The sequence below is a fragment of the Palaemon carinicauda genome, chromosome 38 (genome assembly GCF_036898095.1).
Source record: "Palaemon carinicauda isolate YSFRI2023 chromosome 38, ASM3689809v2, whole genome shotgun sequence".
NCBI classification, from domain to species: domain Eukaryota; kingdom Metazoa; phylum Arthropoda; class Malacostraca; order Decapoda; family Palaemonidae; genus Palaemon; species Palaemon carinicauda.
The window spans coordinates 4,401,598-4,418,518 of NC_090762.1; the positions used below are offsets into that span (position 1 = coordinate 4,401,598).

Sequence of the window (16,921 nt, forward strand, 5' to 3'; positions counted from 1 at the left end):
GATAGAGATGTATAGGAGGGCCCCTGAGGCAGGTCCCAGTGACGACTGTGACCTACGAGGTAAGCATTGGGAAATACCTTTGGTTTTAATTCCTATTTAAATTCTGAATATTCTTACTTAGATGTTCATATGCTATCTCTAACAACTATTTGAGTTGCTCAGGCCACTATCAGTCTCACTCGGTACTGATAAGCGAGTTGGCAAGATTTCCCTTGATAACACTCGAATACTGTACTAGGTAAATCTGGGTCAATGACTAAGCCAGAAGTCGGACTTCCACCCTCCGAAGGGTGAGTCATCCACATAAATAATGTAAGGTGTGTTAGTCTGAGAACAAATGACAATTTCGGAGATAATTTGTATTTTTCCATAACTAATACAAACCTGGAGTTATTTATACAAATTGTCCCGCCATCACCTTTCCCCTGATAAGTCCTGCCTATAATAAAAGAAAAAAGTGACGTAGTTTGCGTGTAGGTGGCTGGGTAACCCCCAGCCACCCCCTGTACCTTGCCTTTTTAGTCTAATTGTTACCTTCCAGCTCTGCTGAAAGATAATCCACATAAATGACTCCAGGTTTCTATTAGATAGAAAAAAATACAAATTATCTCCGAATTTGTCATTTTCCTATCACATACCACTCCTGCTACCTCCCAACACTTTTCCCATGTTGACTTTAACCTATTCTCAACTAAAGTCTTACATCCTCCCTCCTGATTTATAGGAGATCCCAAGTATCTTGAATTGTTCTACTTGTTTTATAACTGCCCCGCTACTTTCGTGTATGTCTATCCTGTCTTACTGTTCACCATAGCTTGTCTTACCCACATTTACCTTCAAACCACCCCTTTCCGAAGTCTTGCCACTCTACCACCCATCTTGGTAATTCTTCCTCATTTTCAGCTGTTATCACCAAATCATCAGCATATAGCATCTACCACAACTCTTTATTTCTGATCCCTTCACTTAACACATACAGACCAACACAAATAAAAATGGGCTTAATGCTGACCCCTGATATAATCCAACAGTAACTTCAAAGGTTTTTGTTTCTCCAACAGCTGTTATTACTTTTGTTTGTCCTTTTGTATATCATCATTACCATTCTAACAAACTTCTCCGGTACTTTCCTCCTAATTTAAAATATATAAAAATTTAAAAAATAATGTAAAAACAATCTACAGTACTTTATAGTTTTTCAGCTATTGTGCAGAGGTATTACCGTATATATCCATTTATTCTTGTAAAAATGTACAGCTGTATTTAAAGCCGAGAATTTTGATCAAACCTATACATAACTGTATCCAGTAATAAAGCACGTACTTTTCATGATAGTATCTTTAGAGTATTATATAAAATACCAATCATAGCGAATATACATCCTTTCCTTTGCTTAATATTTATAAGATCAAGACTACAGTCTGTGCTTTCTGAATCACCTGACAAGGCAAAATGCCAAAAGATTGAGCTATCATTTTTATTGCTGCATGTAAAGGTTTAGTTTTTGGTAAAGAAAAAAAAAATACTTTTCTCATATTTTATTTACTTTAGAGTTTAATGGCATATCGGATTTTAGGGGTATTTCATCCCTGGTGCTGATAAATATTCTTTTATAGTCTTTGGTATCGCGGCACTCTATTACAAAGCTTAGGATATTATTAACTGCTTATTCTAATTTTGTGTGCAATTCAAATAGCCATTTCATAAACCGAATACCATCAACTAATTTTTCTTCTTGTGTTAAATCACCTTTTTGATTCTGCTTACCTCTATGCCAAACAGCTTAAGCATTGTTTGTTTTCCCAGCTTCAACCTTTTGTTGCTTGAATTTAGCAGTATATTTCCTTGTCTATTTTTTCTCTCTAGCTAAAAAGGGTATACTGTAATGTAATAATACAGTATATCAGTTATATTTTACTTAATTATATTTTACTTATTTGCATACGCTACTGGATGGATGACTCCCATTTGATTCATTTATTATAACCCTTTTACCCCCAAAGGACGTACTGGTACGTCCTTGCAAAAAACTGCTTTTTATAATTTTTTTTGCATATTTTTGATAATTTTTTGAGAAAATTCAGGCCTTTTCCAAGAGAATGAGACCAACCTGACCTCTCTATGATGAAAATTAAGGCTGTTAGAGCAATTTAAAAAATATATACTGCAAAATGTGCTTAAAAAAAAAATAACCCCTGCGGGTTAAGGGTTGGAAAGTTCCAAATAGCCTGGGGGTAAAAGGGATAACTATTTACATATATGATTGTTTATTTATTCTAATCACTTGTGCTTATTTTCCTTCAGATGGCATGGTTGGATCCCAAGAACATATCCTCAACATACTTTGGTCGTGTGGCAGAATTTGCAACTTGGATAGGGACCGAGAACAATCACCTTATGAAGCAGATGTGAGTATAAATCAAATTGAAATTTGTATACACTTAGTTGAAAATGTATTAGATATAAAAGAGCAATACTCTCCACTCACCCCTTTTGTATATGTCTTGCATTATTTTTGTCTTGTTTCAGTTTGTGATTGTAGAGTGCATGGAAAAATGTCGGGATTGTTATTACTGTACTGAAACATTCTCATTATTCACAATGCACCATAGTTGATTAATGTTGAAAAGATAGGTTTTATAAGTATACTAAATTGTTGGGAATATAATACCGATGCTTATTGGAAATTTTGACATCTCTAGTAAAAATTGGTGCCATTAAAAACACATATGCTGTATATAGATAGTGATAAGTATTAGTTTAAGGCTGTTGGTTTCTTCAGTGTCTTATAATCAACCAGGTAATAGCAAGAATATTGCCACAACATTTTCATCTACTTTTACCTCTGTTGTAGTTATGATCTTGTGCATAAATGGTGCTTTTGCTAGCAGCAAAAATATATGAAGGTCCATTTTAGCATTAGTTTTCTGTCGCTTAAATAAATGATGATAAAAAATGCTTTAATTGTAGAAGTGATGTCCCCTTGTTGTAGTAAAATGTCTTTAGGCCTTTGTTGCACTAGGTTTTGTGTGATACTCTTCATCTTTTTCTGACCGTCAAACTTCACTAAACTTTGTCTTCCACTTATTTTCACCCTACCATTCTAAATACGTTATGTTAAGTTAGTTCCTAGAATCCAGAAATGAGCCAGTGCTTTGGCTAACTGATAATGCAATTGATGTTGTACCAGTAGAAAATCTTGAGGAGGGTGGATGATCTTATGCAAATCAGCCAATTGTATACTCTACAGTATTCTAAGGTTTAGAGCAATAGTAAGAAAATTAGTGCTCTTGTTGTTAAGATGAAATATTTTAACCTTTTTTAATCTATTATAACTATTCCAATGTTCTTATAGTTGAGTGTTATACAGTAATTTTTATCTTCTTTCCACATTTTACGTATCGGTATTTATCACTAACTAGTAATGTCTTTAATGGCTTTGGGTATTTATAGCAGTGATGTGCTTGGTAATTAAAGTTCTGGATATTGTTTAAACTTTTCTATTGTTTTTGGTGGTTTTTATGTTACAACAGTGACTGGTCCTTGCTAAAAATTCTGTATCCTCATCTATTTGATTCTTTATTTATAGTAGTCATTTTTTTTTTTGGTGACTGGATAGGATTGATAAATGTCAAATTAACCCCTTGAATCCCATAAGTATTATAAGTGGTATCATCATCTACCCCTTAGACTCGTGACATGTTAGGTATAAATTATATATATATATTTTTTTTTGGTAATTGTTAATGGAAAGAATAATTCAGCTTTGTTCCGTAACCGAAATACAAACCATGCTATTTACATAGGGTATTACTTTCGGCGTAGCTGAATGACGAGCCATTATATTTTTAACGAGGGTTAACTACCCTCTCGCTAGTTAGCGAGGGGGTAGGGGAGGGGTAGCTAGCTACCCCACCCCCCTCACACACCGGTGAACTGATTCACTTCACTTTTGGCTCGGGTGTTGATCAGACGTGTCTGTCTCACCCTCGCATTTTTGACAGTCTTAATCTTTTTTTTTTTTTGCTTTTTCTTGCAGCTTGTGTGTTTGGAAGTTGGCCTCTCTCTCTCTATCATGCGGAAGTGCCCTGGCTTTCCCAACCGCCCTTGTGGGACGTTCATGTCGGCAGAGCGCCAGAGACAAGGTTGAGGGCCAAACTCCTCCCACCTCCTCGTGTACAACAGAGGAGGTACTTCGAGATCATGGGGGAGCCTTGTTTAGCTCTTCCTCTCCATTATTCTGTGGAAGAGCTTACCAGGGGAATTTCTCTTGAGAAACTCTCCGGCCGGCAGGTGACATTCTCGGCTACAGAGATCTTGAGCCAGGAGAAAGTCGCAAAATGTGCCATGCAGGCCACTTCGTGGCTGGTTGTCTGGCTGGGGTCTCTGGGCATCCTGTTGCGATCCGAGGACTTGTCCAAGGAGAGCACCAGGAAGGCCATGGAGACTTTCCTCCTCTCGGGCACACGCACCATCGAGTTTCTGGCTCACCAAGTTTCGAATTTGTGGGCAAACTTGATCCTGAAGCGTCGTGATGCGGTGACCGAGAGGTTCCACTCGAAAGTCCCAGCCGTGGATGTCTGCAAGCTCAGACACTTCCATCCTTGGAAGGAGCCTGTTTGATCCCAAGGATGTGGAACGGACAGCTGAGAGGTGGAGGAAATTGAATCTCGATTCTCTCCTCCAAAGGGCTCTTACATCCAGACCCTACAAGCCTCCAGCACCTCAACAACAACAGCCTCATCAGTCTAGGACATAGAAACCGGCTCCGGCAGCAAAGGCAAAGGTGTCCAAACAGCAGCCCTTTCCTGTCAAAGACAAGAAGGGCGGAAAGTCCCCCAGGGGAGGCAGGAATCCTAGAGGGAGCGGCCGAGGCCGCAGACACTAGGATTGGCAATCCCCCTGCATGTCCACCAGTGGGGGGATGCCTGCAAAGTTGTGCGTTCAGGTGGCAGCAACTCGGGGCCGATTCCTGGACGATCTCTGTGATCAGCCAAGGATATGGCGTCCCGTTCATAACATCTCTCCCTCCCCTGACAGCGAATCCAGTGTCGTTGAACTCCTATGCCATGGGATCGGCAAAGGGGCTAGCCCTTCGGGCAGAAGTCGAGACCATGCTCAAGAAGGATGCTCTCCAAGAGGTCGTCGATGGCTCCCCAGGCTTCTTCAGTCGACTCTTTCTTGTAAAGAAGGCGTCTGGAGGCTGGAGACTGTCATCAACCTCTCAGCCCTGAACAAGTTTGTCAAACAAACTTCGTTCAGTATGGAGACAGCAGACACGGTCAGACTTGCAGTGAGACCGCAAGACTTCATGTGTACAATGGATCTGAAGGACGCGTACTTCCAGATCCCAATCCATCCGTCTTCCAGGAAGTACTTGAGATTCAGCCTAGACAACAAGATCTACCAGTTCAAGGTGCTGTGTTTCGGTCTCTCCACAGCACCACAGGTGTTCACCAGTGTTCACCCTGATATCTTCGTGGGCACACAGGATCGGCATCCGTCTCCTTCGCTATCTGGACGACTGGCTGATCCTAGCAGACTCGGAGTCGACCCTTCTTCGACACTGAGACAAGCTTCTGAGACTTTGCCAAGATCTAGGGATCATGGTAAATCTCTAAGTCTTCTCTGCTTCCATCTCAACGACTGGTATATCTAGGCATGATATTGGACACCAATCTCCACAAAGCCTTTCCATCAGACGACAGAATAGCAAGGCTGAGGAGGGTCGCAGATCCTTTCCTCAGACGAGAAGAGCTTCCAGCCCAATCTTCGTTACGTCTCCTAGGTCTCCTGTCTTCCTTGGCCCGTCTAGTTCCAAACGGCCGCCTCAGGATGAGATCCCTGCAATAGGCATGATATTGGACACCAATCTCCACAAAGCCTTTCCATCAGACGACAGAATAGCAAGGCTGAGGAGGGTCGCAGATCCTTTCCTCAGACGAGAAGAGCTTCCAGCCCAATCTTCGTTACGTCTCCTAGGTCTCCTGTCTTCCTTGGCCCGTCTAGTTCCAAACGGCCGCCTCAGGATGAGATCCCTGCAATGGCAGCTCAAGTCCCAGTGGAATCAAGGCAACAATTTACCCGGGCGTTCTGGTCCCTATGGGGCCTGCGGAACGGACGGACCTGCAGTGGTGGTTGACCGACGAAAACCTTCGAAAGGGAGTGGATCTTCTCGTCCTCCCCCGGATTTGATGCTGTTCTCGGGCGCGTCAAAAGAAGGGTTGGGGCCCACGTTCTAAACCACAGGATCTCAGGCCTATGGTCAGACTCAAAAAAGTACCTCCACATGAATCTGCTAGAAATGAAGGCCGTATATCTGGCTCTTCAACAGTTCCAACAGACCCTGGCGGGTCACTCAGTGGTGGTGATGAGCGACAACACCACAGTAGTGGCTTATATCAACAAACAGGGAGGTACCTTTTCACAACAGCTATCCCATCTTGCAGTAGAGATACTGAGATGGACCGAAGTCCACTCGATTAAACTATCAGCTCGCTTCATTCCGGGCAAAAGGAAATGTGCTCGCCGACAGTCTGAGCAGAGCATCGCAGATAGTGTGAGTACTGAGTGGTCTTTGGATCCTCTAGTAGCCAACGAAGTCCTGACAGTGGACCTGTTCGCGACAGCCTTGAACTTCAAGCTGCCGCTGTACTGCTCCCCAGTCCCGGAGCCCAAGGCACTCTGGCAAGATGCCTTCCAACAACGGTGGGACAACATAGACGTCTACGCCTTCCCACCGTTCTGTCTGATGAGAAGGGTGCTCAACAAGATCAGACTATCGGTCAACCTGTCAATGACCTTGATAGCTCTGCTATGGCATCATGCAGAGTGGTTTCCGGACCTTCTGCAGCTCCTGACGGAACTCCCGAGAGAACTTCCCCCACGACACGAGCTACTCAAGCAACCACACTGCAACATCTTCCACAAAGCCGTAGCATCGCTTCGACTTCACGCCTGGAGACTATCCAGCATCTCCTCACAGAGAGAGAGGCTTTTCGCAACAAGTTGCGGAGAGGATGTCTCGACACCTGCAAAAGTCATCTGCAGCGGTCTACCAGGCGAAGTGGAGAGTCTTCTGTGGTTGGTGTCGTGGGAGGGGTATCTCTCCCCTCGATACCACTATTCCAGCATTAGCGGAGTTTCTTGTTTATTTGCGGGAGGAAATGCGCCTTTCGGTCTCGGCGGTGAAAGGCTATCGCTCAGCCTTAAGCCTGGCCTTCAGGCTGAAAGGAATAGACATTTCTTCCTCGCTGGAACTTTCTTTACTCATACGAAGCTACGAACTTACCTGCCCTCAGTCGGAAGTGAGACCTCCTCCATGGAACGTGGTTCGGGTTCTCAGGGCTCTTAAGAGACCCCCGTTCGAACCATTACGCCAGGCTTCTGATCGTCACCTGACTTGGAAGATGGTGTTCCTGCTCGCCCTGGCTTCAGCCAAGCATGTCAGTGAACTTCATGGTCTCTCATACGATGTCGCCCATTCAAGGGGATGGGGGGAGGTAATGTTCAGGTTCGTCCCTGAGTTTGTAGTTAAGACTCAAAATCCTTCAGGATTTCGAGTCTTCGTTCTGTAACAGATGACCCAGACCATCTCCTACTATGCCCAGTAAGGAGTCTGAGGCGTTATCATAAAAGAACAGCTGCAGTTCGTCCTCGTGTGCAAGTCCTGTTTGTGAGCACAGGAAGGACGAAGAGGAGGGTCACCAAGAATACCATCTCAGCTTGGATTCGAAGGGTCATCCATCATGCCCTGAATCCAGACCCTCCTCCGTCAGGTCGCCCTAGAGCACACGATGTCAGAGGCATCGCAACGTCCCTGACATTCAAGAGAAACTTCTCTGTGACGCAGGTTCTACAAGCTGGGGTCTGGAAGCGTCAAACGACCTTCACAGCCCACTACCTGCAGGACGTGACCCACAGGAATCTCGATATTTTCTCTATCGGCCCTGTGGTGGCTGCACAACAGCTGGTCTAACCTTTGACTCCTTAATGGACAGGTAGCAGATGGTTGAGGGCATTGTTACCCGGTTTTAGACTGCATGAATGAAAAAGTATGTCTGGCCCTTACTCTTTTCTTCATCCTCCCCTCTCTTGGGGAAAGCAGCATCCTGGGTTCTCTGCATAGCTGACCTCAAACCACTGCAGGTAAACCATGCTTCCTTGTGTTCCTAGTATTAATATAATACTGTTGCGTCCCCCATACCCCTGACGAGGTGGTATTGGGAACGTCCTAGCCTAGAATTCCATCTAAAGGACTTCAGGTCAACTTCCTAGGAAGAATCACACTTCATTCCTTCACACACAAGCTTATGTAGGCCGCACGTTCCTTGCTGAGCAAGGAATTTGCGAGGTGCAGGGACTTCTTTTCTCGAGTGCTACTCACTCGGATTCTGAGTCCCCGGGCAAAAGCCAAAGCCCATAAAGCCTGGGACTTTCCACCCTACCTAAGGGTTAAGTCACCCTATGTAAATACTGTAGCATGGTTTGTATTTCGGTTACGGAACAAATGACAGATTCGGAGATAATTTGTATTTTTCCTAACCATACAAACCTTAGCTATTTACACACAATTGCCCGCCAGCCCTGTCCCCCGTGAAGTCCTACCTCTAAGCGAAGTGAATCAGTTCACCGGTGTGTGAGGGGGGAGGGGTAGCTAACTACCCCTCCCCTACCCCCTTGCTAACTAGCGAGAGGGTAGTTAACCCTCGTTAAAAATCTAATGGCTCGTCATTCAGCTACGCTGAAAGTAATACCCTATGTAAATAGCTAAGGTTTGTATGGTTAGGAAAAATACAAATTATCTCCGAATTTGTCATATAGAATAGTGCTGATAGTTTTTGTATGAAAACGAGTTTTCAAAAAAGCGGCCTGGGACATAGGTGATAAATTTATTTGTGGGGAGCTTGCGAGTGCAGTTGAAAAGGTATCTAAAGAGCTAATTTCAATGTACTAGTATTTGTTACAAAATAGCAGAGCAGAGTTAATGCATATAAATATTCACACTTAATTTTTTAGCTGTAGTCATGTATTAGAGTATGGAGATTGAGCCGAACATGCCGAGATATGTAGCCCCACTAACATAAATCCACTGACCAGTTGTTTGTGTATAAAAGAAAATAATGAACTTAAGTGTTCATCACAGTATTGCACATGTTCATAATACTGTATTCGAAATAGAGCAGTCTGTTGAAAAACCAGTAGCCTGTGATAGCAAACTTTCAAGAATTTTTTTTTTTCTAAAGTACAGGTAGTGTATAGAGTTGGAAGAAGTCTAATCGTATAGAATATGAAGTACTGGACTGTAATTTTAGAATATTGATACGGAGGGTAACTAATGAAAGTAGCAATAAAGTAGGTCATAGTATGCTTTTCACTTGCTATGATTTTTGTTTGATATATGGGCAAGTAGTCGTTTGTTTTTTGTCCCCGTGTCTTGGGTCTCTGTGGGATTAAAGTGTGCTTTGGTCTATTTTCAGACTGTTGTGTTTGCTGGCCCTCAACATAATTCAGGCTCTGGTTGGGGTATATTTATGTCAGAAACACAGGCTTGGTTCCTTAGTTACCATTGCCTGGACTTTACAGAACCTCATTCTGGGTTTCCCATCCCTTTATTATCTTATTTGGCCACAAAAACCCCGAAGGAGCTCCAGTAGTGGTAAGAAAGAAGAGTCTAACAAGAATTCCAACAAGTCTAATAAGGAGTCAAAGAATGCCAATAAGGGAAAGGAAACAAAAAATTCAAAGTCCAAAGAAAAGAATCATGCAAAGTCCAGAAAAGACAAATAAGTGACATGGTTGGTTAAATCATAACTACTCCCTCAGTAGCCATCTGCGTCGGAGATGACTGTTGGAATAAAAATATAAAAAAAAAATTTTATATGGAGTTGTGGTTCAACATTGTAACTTGGTAAAATAAAACCCTTTTTAAATATATGTGGATTTCATTCTTGCTTGTCGTTCACACTTGAAATTTTACAATTATGAAAATATTTTTCTCAATTATGAAATATTTTCCATGCTTTTACTGCATACAAGATTGGTAATATTTTATGACCAATTACACCATTTCCTGTTTACAAAATTTCAGAACAGGTTATGTAAGCAAAAATTAGAATACTACATGCATGTGCTTCTTCCTTTTTTCTTAAACTGAGGCTTCAAGTGAAAATTGTATGTTATAGTACTTATGAAATTTATTTAGTTTTAAATTAAATAATCCACTAGTACATGAAATGACTTATGAAAGTACAGTATTATTCATAATTTTGCAGATTTCTGTAATCCCTTTTAAGTAATGTCTATCATCTTTAGTAAATATATTTGTTACAAACTATACTTTGCATCTTGTGTATTTGTACAAATTAAGCTTAATTTTCTTTGTGAAAACATTGTTTGTTCCTACACGAAGTACTCACCTCGAACTAATTTCTTAGGAGTATCTGGTATCTCCTCCCATCCGACAACTACTTTCTTAGGAATATCTGGTATCTCCTCCCATCCGACCAGAGTTTTGTGTAGTTTACCCTAAACCCATTTTCTATGAGGGGTGACCTCAGGCAGAGTGATACGCGCCCTGAGGCTAACCCCGGGTCAAAGAGCATGCTTGCTTAGGTCTCGACCTCCACTAAGTTCTCTGGTCGCGTTGCGATATCATCTCGCCGCTCTCCTTATCCCAGCGGGACTTGTGTGTCCCACGCGTTTCCCACGTGGTCCCTTTGTGCTTTCTCTGTGTGCGCTTGTGTCTCGTAGTGCTTCTCCTTCATCATGGAGCATCCTCGCCGTTGTCCTGGGCCTATGGCCGGCAAATCGAGTGGAGCGTTCCTTTCGAAATCAGAAGTGGACCCGCACTCCTTGTGTTCATCGTGCCGGGGCAGCGTGTGTTCCCCTTCCGACACGTGTCCGGAGTGCGAGTCGTGGAACGAGGTGCAGTGGGTGCGGTATAGCACCAAGAAGAAGGCGGCGAAGAAACCAGCCTCCCCTACCCAGAGTAGGGGATGAGGTAAGTCCGTTGCGGGGAAGAGGCCCGCGGCCCTTCCCCAGGAGTCTGATCTTCCTGACAGTTGGGTTGTGGCGTCTTTTCAGGCGAGTGAGGGGCGGGAGTGTTTTCGGGAGATGGTGACCTGGTGCCTGCTGGTCACGTCTCCTCTGATGATCCCATGTGGGGTAATAATGCTACTAATTTCTCCCCAGCCTCTTGGGCGTGCATTTCAGGTGGTTCAGCAGCCGAGGGCGACGTCGAGAAGGAGCATTCCCCGCCGTCGGACCCCACTGCTTGGGTTCCCCATAGACGCCCTTCAGGTCCCCGATAAGGATGGAGGATGACTCCGGGACCTGGGCTCCCACGGGACAGCCTCCTCGCTCCCCCCAGCGCCGTCGGCTGTCTTCCCAGAGGTTTTTCTGCAGGCATCGTCGTCCACAGAGCGTCGCAGGAATCCTCCTACATCACCGCGGGAGCCGGGGCCTTCGAAAAGGGCCTATAAGTCGTCGGTCTCATCGATGGAGGATCCTTCCTGCTCTTCGGAGGATGAGGGGCTGAGGAACCTCAGGAGGCGAAAAGGGAATTCCCGCAGGAAGTTGTCGCGTTCCCGCTCCCCCTCGAGGTCGCGCCATGAGAGTTGGCGCCCAAGATCCCCTAAGAACAACGAATGGGTGATGGTTCACCGAGACAGACTTCTGGAACTAGCTGCGGCGCCGGGCCCCTCAGGTTGGCGTCCGAGGTCGGCCTCCCCGGATAGATACTCCTCCGGCAGCAGCGGCACCCGACGGAGGGATTCCTCATGGCAGGTTCCAGTTGACAGGCATAAGACTGCGAAGGTTCCGACTCCATCCGCCCAGCGGTGAGAGTCGCCCCTTCGGTCTGGCAGCCGAGTCCTGACCTCCAAGGGCCACCTAGCTCGGCACGAGCGCAGCCCTCGGCCTTCCTCAACGAGCAGGCCCGTAGATTCGAAGACCTCCAGAAGAGACGTTAGGCCCAGAATTACGACGGAGATGCCCGTCCTTCGTCGGGAGCGTCGGTCCAGGACTCCCCCACGTGCGAGGTCCTCCGTCGGGGTACCCTCGTCACTTGCACCAGCACCCCCGTCGGAGGAGCTCGACGACCATGGAGAGGGGTCAGCAGCGGAGGTATCGGCCTATCGGAGGGTGGTAGGCCTCATTATTAGGACACAACATGTTAACAATCCCCAGTCACTGGTGACCCTAGGACCAATACAAAGTAGACCTAGAGTGGTGATTGGAGCAGCAAACCTGAGGAATGGAGTCATGTTATTAGTCCCTCCTCCAGAGTTTCATCCGTTCACAAACGCTTCAAAGGAGGGCTGGGAAGCCTATCAAGACCATCAGGTGGTATAGGAGTGTGGCCAGACCAGGAACATAAAGACCACATAAATATTCCAGAGCCAAGGGCAGCATGGCTAGCCCTACAGCACTTCTATCCCATTCTTAAATGCTGCTCGGTAGTTGAGGAATGACAAAACCTATGTGGTAGCCTTCATTTGCATACAAGGAGGAACAAAATCTCTTCTGTAGTGCCATGTAACAATCAGGGGAAAAGAACGTGGTGGCAGACAAACCAATTTAGAAGACACACCTAGCTTGCTCAGAATGATCTTCATGTCCTCAGATTACAAAGGGGGATCCCAATCACATCCTTCAACAACAAACTTCTGATCTACTGCTCATCAGTCCTGGACCCAGCAACAGTGTTCGAAAAAGCGTTTCAACATCCATAGGGCAGTCAGACACCTACACCTTCCCCAGTTCTGCCTTCTAAGAAGGGTACTGAACAAGGTCCTGACATCTCAAAACTTAGTTATGACTCTCGTAGCTCAATTGTGGCCTTACATGATGGATTTGTACCCGGACATACTCCTCCTGTTGACAGAAACATCAAGAAATCTCTCTCCACGCCCCGACCTGCTATGCCAGCCTCACAACAGCATTTACCACCAAGTGGTGAAGTCTCTATATCTTAACATGTGCAGGTTGTCCAGCATATCTTCTCAAAGAAAGGCTTTTCTCAAGAGACAGCACAACCATGTGGGCAATCTTCTGTGGTTGGTGTCGTGGAAGGGATTCACATCTTGTAGCATTTGCACCAATAATTGCCAGTTTTTTGCTTTACCTCTGTAAGGTGAAAATCTATCCCATTTCTGCAGTGAAAGGATATCGCTGAGCCTTGAGCCAAGTCTTTAGACTTAATGGAGCATACATTTCTTCTTTTGAAGAACTTTTTGCTCATACAGAGCCTCCAGTTGAGGCGAGTCCATCATCTTGGAACATAGTTGTAGTGGTATATTCTCACAAGATGGAATTTTGCAGCGTCAGATAGGGATCTAACAATAACAACTGTTCTGCTTGTTTGGCCATGGCGAAACGAGTTAGCAAAATTTACAGGCTCTCCTTCAACACCACCACTTCAAGGGAGTGTAGGGTTGTCTCTTGGCTTCGTCACAGAAACCGGTCTTTAAGCGATCCTAGGTTTTTGTTGCTTCAGGTTGCAAGTCTCTGTGGAGTAACCAAAGATCCTTGTCAGGTGTTATTCTGCGCTGTAAGGGCATTGAAAGCTTATCCCAAACCACAATACTGTAGATCCGGTAGACCTTGCCTGCAGCATCTTTTTATTAGTGCTGAAAGAAACAAAAAAGATCACCAAGAGCACCATTTTCTTTTGGTTGAGGTTAGTAATTTCACTTTCCCTTCTGTCTCCACCTGAAACTGGAATACAAATAAAGGCTCACGACATTGGAGGTGTCAGTACCTGTTCAGCCTTTTCAAGCAATTACTCAGAAGCACATGTACTTCAGGCGGGCGGAAGTCTTCACTCTATTCCTACTCCTATAGTAAATGATTCAGGTTTGTATACTATAGTTATTAGGATAAAACAAATTATTTTAAAATTTGTCTTTTTTTGTACTTTATAAATCAGACTGTTGCCATAAAGTTTAATTTCATAAATCATATAATAAAGGCTAGTACAGTAAATTTGTGAATTTCTTTCTGAATCTTTTCTAAAGAAACCTGCTGCCAGAGAATTATTTGATCCTTTGACTGGGCAGATAGTACCACATTAGATCCCTCTGGTTATAGATAATTTTTCCTTTGCCTACACAAACAGAGTAGTCTGAGATATTCTTTACACATTCTCCTCTTTTCTCATACCCCTGACAACACTAAAGATAACTGAAATATTCTTCTTCACTCAAGTGGTTAACTACTGGACTGTAATTGTTCAGGGGCTACTTTCCACTTGGTAAGGGTAGAAGAGACTTTAGCTATGGTAAGAAGCACTTCTGAGGACACTAATAAATCAAGCCATCATTCTCAAGTCTTGGGTGGTGCCATAGCCTCTGATCATAGATTTCCACTGTCTTGGGTTATAATTCTCCTGCTTAAGGGAACACTCAGAAACTATTTGTTTCCTTATTGGGCTATTCTCCCTATTTGAGCCCTTGGGCTTATAGCATTCTGTTTTTCTAACTAGTGTTGTAGCTATAGTTTCCTTCCCTATGGGAATCTACACCTTATGGTGATATTTACTGTAAATCTACATTAATGGGCAGATTTTGTCTATCATGAAAAGTTATGGTAAACTAGTGAATTACCTACAGTACCTATTGCCTGGATTTTACTCTAATCCATTTTATAATGTGTGGCTAGGTTACTTATCACCTCTGAAATAAATCAAATTAGTCACTGCCACCTTCAACTGTACTATTCAAATCTTTACCTTTTTTAAAAGGGAATTCATTGGCTAGTTAACTTGAAATTAAAGAGAAAAAAAAAAAGAACATATATTTGACACTTGATTGTTAATCATAAATCATTCCTTATTATATCATTATTATCAGCCAAGTTACAACGCTAGTTAGAAAAGCAGTCTGCTATAAGTCCAAGGGTTCCAACGGAAAATAGCCCATTGAGGAAAGAAAATAAGGAAACAAATAGAATAGTGTACCCGAGTGTAACTTCAATCAAGAGATCTTTAACCCAAGATAGTGGAAGCCCACGGTATAGAGGCTATGGCACTACATAAGACTCGAGAATAATGATTTGATTTTGGATTGTCCTCCTAGAAGAGCTGCTTACCATGACTTTAGTCTTTTCTACTTGTACCAAGTGGAAAGTAGCCTCTAAACAATGACAGTACAGTAGCTAACCCCCTGAGTGAAGAATTTTTTGGTTATCTTGGAGTTGTCTGGTGTATGTGCAGGCAAAGGAATAACGAGCTGTAACCAGAGAGGTTCAATGTAGTATTATCTGGCCAGTCAAAACACCTAATAACTATCTAGTTTTAGTATCTCAATAGGTGGCTGGTTCCATGGCCAACCTACTATCTAGCTCTATATACTATATGTTTAGCTAGAAGTTATACTTTACCTGTTCCCACTTGCATTTAAACGTTTGAACTGCACCTGTGCTACACCTTTGCATTGAATGGTGGCTTCCCCAAGCCTCAAATTCCTAAGCTTATTCATCCTGTTGGTCTGCTTTATGTAACAAGAACTAAACTGTTTAGCCCGTGTAATTGAATTAAGTTAAGTTAGAGTATAATTGGCTTTCACTCTTATGAAAGCTAATGGCTTTAAATCTATCCAAGATTCTTTAAGCAACACTGCATAAGAGGATTGCTACAAATGTTTAAGTTGTGTCTTTAAAAGGTGAGTACTGTATAGCATTTCCTTCATCTTGCCAAGTATAAAATTCATCAAAGTATTCTATTAGTTACCGAGGTAAAGTTTGCTTGAAAATCTACAAAACATAATTTTGCTTGCAACAAGTCACTAAATATTCCTCTACTATGCATTCATACAATTTTAGATGGCATTCAGAATACCTGCCAAGTACATATATATAAAAAGAAAAAAAAAATCAGAACCCTTGTATAATGAAAACTAATTCTTCTAGACTCACAATATCAATAAAAATATGAATGAAAAAAGTTAATCTGTACTTCCCTGTACACTAAACAGATACTTCTTGTTTCAGCATCCTGGTCCTACTTGCCGTCCACATCTGCGAAGCAATGGTTGCCGTCTATTTATGCTACAAGAGGAAACTTGGTCCCTTAGCAATAAGTGCCTGGACTTTACAAACACTAGTGTGTGGAATATTTTCTCTGTACTATCTCATGTGGCCAACTAAAACTCCAAGACCAGCCAAGAAGGATGATAAAACAAAAAAATCTAGTAAGAAATCAAATGAACAGAAGAATTCAAATGCACAAAAAAGCAAAAAAAAATCTACAGCTAAAAAAGAGAAATAAATTTTTATAATACAATGTATACATACTGTTCTGTATTGAAATTTTGTGAATTACAGTTTACAACATATGTATAACTACTTTTTAAGTACATGCCTATTCATTCTGAGGTTAAATCTGCAATAATTATATATGCCGGAAAGTAAAAGTAAATAATGCCATTGTACAACACAGTTAACCGATGGTTCACCATAAGGACCCACAAAATAATGTTTATTTTTGTTTCACATAAATAGTCAATAGATGTTTTATAAGCTAGTAATAAATTTATAGATTTTGTAATATTCAAGTAATTGGCCCTTCAGGATGATTGAGAGTTTAATAAGAATCAGATTCTCGGACATATTTGAATTCAAGCAAAACCGGTCAATTGCTAAATTAGTTTTTAGGTGTAACTAAGAACCACCCTCAAAAATGGTCATTCAAATATGACAGGAGAAAAAAAACATATGCGACAACCTTATTTTGAACAAATTCCAAACATAACGAGCTGATCACAAAACAAAATTAGAAGCAAGTTGCTAAAGGTTAATATACTGTAAATAAGATTTTGAAAAGAAAGAAAAGGAATATTGACAAGAAACATACATACATATACCAAAGGCACTTCCCCCAATTTTGGGGGGTAGCCGACATCAACAAGAAACAAAACAAAAA

General features: G+C 42.7%; 1 protein-coding gene across 2 annotated transcripts in view; it reads left to right on the forward strand.

The window, feature by feature from the left end:
* The window catches only part of LOC137630386 (uncharacterized), a 44,013-nt gene extending 27,680 nt beyond the window's left edge, over window positions 1-16,333 (forward strand). The window contains exons 3-4 of one of the 2 annotated variants that reach the window (XM_068361834.1): window positions 2,305-2,408; window positions 15,991-16,333. In XM_068361834.1, the coding sequence (XP_068217935.1) occupies window positions 2,305-2,408; window positions 15,991-16,267 (381 nt within the window). In that variant the 3' untranslated portion in view covers window positions 16,268-16,333. Of the gene's footprint in view, window positions 1-2,304; window positions 2,409-9,479; window positions 9,935-15,990 lie in introns of those variants that run through there. The other variant, XM_068361833.1, reaches the window with a different exon arrangement.
* The last annotated feature ends 588 nt before the right edge of the window (window positions 16,334-16,921 follow it).